Consider the following 8,540-nt stretch of genomic DNA (forward strand, 5'->3'; position numbering starts at 1 on the left):
GTTAAAGGAAAGAGTTTGTGATAAACATGCAGCTGCTTGTAGCTTAAGAGGAGCTTTAGAGTAAAAGTAGTTCTGCTGGTCTTGCATTGCCACCTAGAGCACAGTGCCATGTACTGCTTGGGGAAGGAAACAGTCAAACGTTGCTCTTTTCACTGGACAAAGTGGGATGGAGAGCTGCTTCCAGTTAATTCATATCGGCTTTGCTTACATTGTAATGGTTAGTCCCTTCAAAGCCTACAGTTTTTAATGGAACAGATCAACAGAGATTTCGTTGTAGGACTTTGGTGAGCTTTGACAGTAAGAATTACTGGAGATGCACATTAAAAGGTACAACTGTCAGCTTGCCAGTGGTCCCAGAGGGGGCGTTTTCTTGATGGCTGCTTCAGAATACTTCATGAAACAAATGTCAAACATAGTGACAAGGCTGTCACTATGAAAATGATCCATGTAGCAAGGGTCTCCTTTTCCTTGGAAACAAGCATCTGCCTTATCACTGCAGAGCTGCGGTGACAGAAAACTGTCATCTATCACAAGAAATTTATATTTGCTTCTAATATCCATTGGTAAAGAACTGTTCCATTTGTACTCTGTATTCTTGCACCATTCTTCATTATAAGGATTGTCAGTAAGGCATTTGAAAAAGATAGCATAGACTTTGGAAGAAAAATAACTTTTGAATATTACTGTTGGATGCTTACCTTTTGCCCGTTTAACAGAGAGGCTACTTTAACCCCCAATATTTGCCTGACACTAATTTTCCTCCAAATTTGGCCTATGACTTTGGAAAGCTAGACTTTATATACACAAACAAAAGCTCTCATAGTTAATATTTTTTTTTTCCTGATATATTTTTTAAGAGTATTGAAAGTATTTTTACCTACTTCCAACTAGCTAGATTCTGTGAGGCAGGACATGAAATACCTTGGATGGACACCCTCACTGGAGCTTAGTATGTTAGTCATACTACAGCTCTTTTGGGTTAAGATACTATAGAAAATAATAGTATCAGAATTAGTCTTGAGTGGTTTTGGGATTATATTTCTAAATTATATGATAGCATAGAGAACCCTTTAGCCATTCCTCATTATAGCAAGACATTTTTGTGTTTTGCATATTTTCTTATTGTTCAGATGATCCTTGACATCATCCTATAATATATAGATGTTTATTGAGTTTAGAATATGGGTTACAGTTTGCAAAACACACAACAGCAAGTCTACATTAAGTATACATTTGTAATGCAGCTCTAGAAATTACAGGTATGGTGTAACGGACAAATCTGTGAATTGGTGCATTTCCTAGCACAGTTAATTGAGGTGTGATCTGTTCTACTTGCAAAATAGTGTCAGATTCCCTGCAGAGCTAAGAATTGCCTAATTCACTGTCGTCTTCTAGATTTCATGTCATTAAGTAATGGAGTAAAAAGGAGTTCTCAGACATTCTGAATGAAATTGGTTAGAGGGGCAAAAAGAGAAAGGGACATTCAAACACCTATTTCTTAACTCTTTTTCATTTTTTATTCCAGAATTTGTCTACGGGGGAATATTCTGGAATAATTACTCAAAATAAACTTTACATATCAGACCCATTATTCTCTGGTCAGAGCAATATTTGTAGTTGACCTTAAACATGCTTTCAAAGGGGATGAAGTTATGTGACATTCTCTCTCAACTGTCAGCTAAAAACTTTCAGAAATAGGATCTTAAAAGTCAGATTCTTACCTTTGGTTTTGGCAGCTAAAGATATCTAAATATTGAAGTATTCTCATTAACTTCAGCAAAGCTGCTGAATGCTCAATACTTAAACACTTATTTAGGTGGCAGATTGTAGGGTCTTGATTCTAAATTCTTGGCCCTGTTTTATTGCTGTGACCCATAAATGCACAGCTACCAAATACAGACTAAGCAGTTTGAAGGAAGCGATGTCCACAAGGCATTTGGAGACATCCACAGAGCACCCAAAGAATCCAATGCCTTTCCAAAAGGAGGAATGCCAGGGCAAAGGATGTAGGAAAACTGGTGTGGAAGGTCCATCACTCCATCAGCATCAGATGAGGATGCAGATGAGGAGTCCAGTCTTCTGTGGCTTAAAGAGCTCCTGAGCTGACATTTCAGTTCAGCGTTGGGTTTAACAGCACTTTGTAATGCCCTTTGTACTTTTCCTTATCACTGTTGGTTTTGTAAATCTGGAATAATGTCAATTCCAGGCTAGTAAACTTTATTCATTTCAATATAAAAATAATCTTCGGGCTGTTAAGTGTGCTTTTTCAGTAAGACTAATAGTACAGTTCTGAGGGATTCACTTCCCTTGGCTACTCTTACAAGTCACCATTTCTGTGCCAAGGCATCTTTTAGGTGAGTGTATTCACTGTATAATATTTGAGTCTGTGGTTGCCTGTAGTCAGAAAAGATACTGAGAGAAGTTTGATTTTTGGCATCTGATGGCAAGAACTACTTTGAAAGTTTGATTTCTGACATCTGCTAGCAAAAACTACTTTAATTTTAGGATTTTTAGAATGCAAGCATTAGATATTAGAGTCATAGACATCTGGAAGCAAAATAAATGACAATGTAAAATAGAGATGTGAGGTATTAATAGAAATAATGCGAACTGAATTTCTGTCAACAGAAACCAGAATTCAGTATTTCATCTGCTGTGCAGCCACTGGTAATAGAAACTTTGCACACTGCCGTCATGGATGGTTTTTTACAGATAACATGAAAATAAAGAGGTTTTCCTTTGCTATCCATCAGAATTAAAAGCATTGTAATGATAATGATAGGTGGTAATTACTAAAACAAATATATTAAATATATTTAATCTGCAGTCTATTTGGCATAATTTCTGTATAATTAGGCTATGTAGACTATGTAGCTGAAAATTCAAACATTATTAATGACATTGGAAACTCAAACCATTTCAGTAATCTATGTGCTTGGGCTGCTTCTTGGATTACTAAAAAAAAAATGATAAAGCATTTCATAGGAATTTGGCATTGTCAGCAAACTGAAATAATAGTGAGTCTTTACATCTTGTGGTGTGGTTAATATGTGCTCTAAATTGCCAGTTCAAATCTTTCCCAAGCATACTGGCAGTGATATTTTACTTCTTATAATTTATAGGAGCTCATGTCCCAAATTTTTGTGACAATTTTCCATCATTAGTAAGTTTGCCATTCTAAGGCCTCCTGCTGTCACTTGTTTTCTCGCAGAAAGTTGCATGACTGCCAAAACTGGTGGTTCATGCTTGCCAGTGTCCCCTGAAAATCCTTTCTTCCATCTTGACTCTTGTTCATGTGGCTGTGCACAGGTCTGGGAACTGATCTGGCTTAAAGTATATCTGACAAACAAAAAGTTTTCTCCCTGTGATAATTCATACGATGCAAAGGATCAAACACCATTACTCAGCTCTTTGCACAGCAGTCACTTCTGCTCAGAGATACCACACTTCAATTGCCGTTTCAAAATGAGATGTGAGTTTCTGTTCTTGGAAAACAGAGATGAAGTAAAAGCGCCCGTAAAAAATTAGGATGTCCTATGTGGAGTATGGTTTAGTACAATGCTAGTCAGAAAGTTTTTGTGCATAAAAATACAAAAATGACAAAGTATCAGTCAAGCATCTGGATGACTTGCGTGTGGAAATCTGCCCACATAAATCAAATTTATGCCCTGCCAGTAGATTTTACCTGTTTGAATATGTTTTACTTGGTTTAAGCAACAGGAGACCAACAAAGGAAGGAGTATTAGTTCTGCAAAATATACCAAAGCAGATACTTCCATTTTGAGTATTCACACCGAGCAACTCCTGGAGTTGCCATCACCACTCAGCCATCATTTCTGCATCTCAGATACACTGATCATTGCAGATGCTGCTGTAACCTGGGAAATCTGCCAGAGCACAAGCATGACCTTTTGAGCACAGAATTAAAACATTTCAAGTCTATACAAAGCCAGAAGATTCTGTTAAAAAAACCCTCTTTCACTGGATAAAACTTTTTGTTGTCCTCAAAAACTAGGCTCAGGAAACTGATATTCAGTATTGAACCTAATGTGCCTTCACCCTCTTGTGGTCCTCAGTGGAGGTAGGACTCTGCTGTCTTTGAAATTTCTGCACGCTCTGTGTGTTAGGAGAGGAAGCCCTAAGCATTATGTCAAGTGTTCTGGGAAAAAAAATGATAGTATAAGGTTTATATTCCCTGTATGAGGGAGCACAAGTCAGGACATTGGAATAATATCAGGTTGTGTTCTAGGGATGTGGGTTAGTTGGCATTGAGGTCAGTTGGGATACAACTTCTGTAGGAACCTTCAGAAACATACAGATTTGCTGTTTTTTATTAAGAAGTTCTTCGTTAAATAACCTGCTGTTTTTCTATAGCAACCAGTTTCTGTGGGTGTTTTTTTTATTCCATTTATTCTTTTGTCACCTGTAAGCAGTACGTCTAAGCTTAGTTACACCTCGCTCCTTTGTAGTTTCCCATTCTGCCCTGCCTGTGTTTTCTTTTGAAGTTTGACCTCTGTATATGTACTATACATTACACTCTCTTGAATATATTCTACACTTCTAATTTCAGTGAATCAGCAGTCTTTGGTTTCACACACATGCAGACTTGTTTCTGACCTAAACCAAAAGAGCCACAGGGCTCACTACATGTTTTAAAGGTAATTGAAGAGATGACAGTCCAGAAAGATAAGAAAAAATGCTTTTAGCCTTTCATGGTCAGTCACGTAAATATTTCTCACTGCCTAGCCTGTCCCCAGAAGGGGGAGGATTTAGAGGCAGAATGGCTTAGAGTGTCTGCTTCTTTAATAGAACAACTAGCTTTTCCATTTTATTTTAGTTCTGTGTAACATATTACAAGACCACTTTTTTTAAATGAGATCTTCCATATTTTGTGCTGCCTATATGAGATTCCTATATGTTTTCTACTTCTAAAATTTTATTGTAGTGCTGCCCATGTGACCTTCCAATATGTTTTCTACGTCTAAAACTTTTTTATAGCCATTCCTACAAAGCATGCTTTAATGGTGAAAAAAGACTAGGATGCAAAAATATAAAGTTATTTTCCTACAAGAATGAAGATGCATTTTTAAATCAACTTACTACACCCTGGGTTCCTGGGTCCCACCTAATGTCCCTGGTGTTTCCTTTCTCTCAGCTGTTGACTTGTGATGAGTGGTGTTATGGCAGCCAGGATGCTTCTTCATTCCCAAATGTCAATTCGTTTCTTGTGTTATTGAAACATGGAAGATTCTCTGTAAATTGAATTAAAATGCAGGCAGGAAAACTGGACGTACTTTGAAATTGTGATAAGGACTCTTCCTGATGCGGTAGGTTGCAAGTTGCCTTATAAAACAGTTTTCTCAGTCTTCCATAATTTATACTTTGGAGGTTGTGATTTTGTACTGGACACAAAATAGTATCCATTCCTATGGAAACGGGCATTATGATGTCACTTCATTTTTTCAGTGAGATCCAGAGGAACCTGTAGTGAGTTATGAGCCTTACTCTTGGAGCTGAAGCTGTAGAATATTGTAAGCCTGCTGCTGCCTGACATGCTCATGTTTCCTATTTTAGACCTGACTGATCTTCAGATAACATATGGTGGTACAAGTAATTGGAAAATTGGCAGACCTGTCAAGAAAATATGCTAGATGGGACAAAAATACGATGTTGCAGCACATAAAGTGTCTCTGAAGTTAAATTTATTGTCTTTTATCAAATGGTGAAGTAAACGTATCTCAAAAAAAGTATCTCAAAAAAATGAAACATTTTTCAATGGCAGATGCTTTTCAGAAGTAATTTTTAGTACAATGATGAAAGTTCTTGCATTCAAAAGTAATTTAGTGGAAACCTCTGGTCAAGAACAAAGGAAAGGTGTATAATACTGTCTGCTGCAGACATTTGAAAATCTTGTCATTGGTGTGTGGTTTAGTAATTTCTTTATGTAACCATCCAGTAAATTGGTCAGTAAAATATTTACCCATTAAATTATTCTGCTGCTATAAATAGGTGATTAGACTTGTTTAAACTTCTTATCATTTTTATTTTAACTCTTGAGAAAAATCAACCACTTGAATAAATGACAATTTTTGCTCATTTGTATGCTTGTTGGTCAGACAAAAGATGGCAAAAGTCTTTACAGAATTCTATACATCTGCGTAAGTAGAAAAGGTGTACTTCTTCAATAAGTTGATTAATGTTCATGTTTTCATTTTCTTTTACAGGAAGATGAAAATGAAGCTGAAGCAGAAAATCCATCTCAGGACCTGAATTTGGAACAGAAAAAGTCAAAAAAATAGGAGATTACTGTCTTGTTTGAAATATTTGCAAGTTGTGTAACAGTGATTATAGTTTCTCATTGTAAAATTAACAAAAAAAGTTCTCAATAAAGTCATTGAAAATTAAATTCATGGTTCACTGGGGAATTAATTAAGTAGCTCCTGGTGATATTTTTGATTGCATTAAAAGCTGAATTATCAGAACTGAGTACCATACCAATAAAATTCTGAAAGCTTTTTGAACACGTTATGGAAAACTGATGGGTTATTCATCACTAATAGCATTTACTCAGAAAACAGGGCAATTTTATATTTTAGTCTACAAAGAAATGTTATCCTTAAAGGATAGTTAGAATTCAGGCATATTTTGGTATTTCTGAGCAAGAGTTTTTATTCTTAAAAGTTAGATAAGTATGTTCTACTAAATGAGTTCTGAAATTTCTTATGATCAGTGATTAAAATAAATGTTTCTGAGGACTAGATGGAGGCAAGGATTTTTTTATATGTGTAGTATGTTTTCAGAAATAATGAGTTTTACATTTGTATCATGGGATTTTTAGTTGGTTTCTTGTTGCATTATAATTTTCTTTATGTAAACCTTTTCCATCTTTACGTGATCATTGTCTTTTAATGAATATGAAGCTTTCATCTTGATTAGGCCATCCTACCCAGGTCTAATTCCTTCATGCTAATCTTTCCATTCCAACAAAATTAAATAACTTGTCTCTGTGTCATTAGATTTTCAAGTGAGTAATAAATATCTAAAATAACTTCTCTTCCTATAGTCCTAATTTTATTTTGCAATTTACTTCTGCTTTTTAACCTGTGCAGGTCAGTTAATGGGAAGGTTAGTACAAGAAAATCAGAGGTAGATTTATAGCCCAATAGTTTCACAGATTGCAATGAAGAAGCAAAAAATCTCACTGATTGTTTTAGGATTAAGACAACACTCACCAGTGTCCCATGAGTGAAGTTTATCTTGCTCCAGAAAAAATTAATTGTATTTAATTGAAAAAGTTAACCTCTTTTTCCACTCTTCTATATTTTTACTGTTATTCTGTGTATTGAGTGTTAGATTGTAAATAGTATTCACCCTGAATTTTATCCTGTCTGTGTAAATTATAGTTTCAGATATTTTAAAAACAACATGCCTGTGCTTAAGCAATATCTTTTATAAATTCTTTTCTGGTTCATGAGGTTCAAATGTGTGTAGTTCGTGGACAAATTTCAATCACAATTACTCTACAGGAGTTTAATAACATCAGATCTCATTTTAACGAATGCAGCTATCATGTAAATTAGCATATAAAATAAATTCAGCATTGGTCCATTTGGTGCAGATCAGCTACTGTAACCATCTCAGAAAGGAGGGGGAATATGATTTTGTCTTCACTGCAGTGGAAGAGACAGATTTAGGAAAGATAGAAACTGAGTTTTACCCTGCAGGACCTTAGGGACCATTCTCTGCACAGCAGTGTGAAGGATCACAGGGTAGATGAGAACAAAAGGAATGCTTTTGTTTTTTTCAGAGTAACCGAGAAAGCCACAGTCAGTTCTCAGAGCTTAGTTCTCAACAGGATCTGAAGAAGGGGCAGGGTTTCCATTGGAACAGGCTGAAAGGCCTCTGAATTTTGAAGGACAGAACTAGTAACTTATAAAAAAAGTGAGAGAATGAAGTTTTACATGGGACTTACACAAAGGTAGCATAATGGCAGGGGGATTTATTGGCTGGGATGGATTGTGGCCATATCTCTGCCTGTCCCCATCTCCAGTGCACTTGATGTTTGGGTTTAGCCATGCAAATTATCCTGTCTGAAATAAACAGACAGGGTCTCATTTGTGCAAAATAATCTATTTCATTTCAATCCATGGCAGCACGTTTGTCCTTCTGCTGTGAGTCTATGCCCTCTGACAGCCTAGGACTTGTATGAGTGTGTAAGAAGAGAAGGGTGGTTATTCAGTGTTCAGGTTTTGTATGAAAATATATTACTTGGCCCTTGAACACCTGAGTGAGAAAAATAGTTAAGACTTTGAAAGGTACAGAACCTTCCATTTGATGCATAATGCTCATCAGCTTAAATGGAGTATTTCTGTATCTTTCCTAAATTATTAAAAAATTTAGTGTAAAATTATAATTACATAAATTCTACTTTTAGGTAACTTCTTTATCAGAAATCTAACAGTCAGTGTTGTTAACCTGTCCCTTGGTTATTTACTTCAAAATTCAAGGACCAGAATTTAGACATTTTCACTGCAAAATAA

General features: G+C 35.9%; 1 protein-coding gene across 3 annotated transcripts in view; it reads left to right on the top strand.

Annotated features, from left to right (window-relative positions):
* PHF14 (PHD finger protein 14) overlaps window positions 1-7,048 on the top strand; it is a 164,176-nt gene extending 157,128 nt beyond the window's left edge. For all 3 annotated transcript variants that reach the window (XM_027684660.1, XM_027684659.1, XM_027684661.1), the window contains one exon: window positions 6,225-7,048. Coding sequence is in view for 2 of the 3 variants with exons in the window: in XM_027684659.1 (XP_027540460.1) it covers window positions 6,225-6,299 (75 nt within the window). In the remaining variant the exon portion in view is untranslated. The remainder of the gene's footprint in view (window positions 1-6,224) is intronic.
* The last annotated feature ends 1,492 nt before the right edge of the window (window positions 7,049-8,540 follow it).

The sequence above is a fragment of the Neopelma chrysocephalum genome, unplaced genomic scaffold (genome assembly GCF_003984885.1).
Source record: "Neopelma chrysocephalum unplaced genomic scaffold, ASM398488v2 Primary Assembly neopelma1_67, whole genome shotgun sequence".
NCBI classification, from domain to species: domain Eukaryota; kingdom Metazoa; phylum Chordata; class Aves; order Passeriformes; family Pipridae; genus Neopelma; species Neopelma chrysocephalum.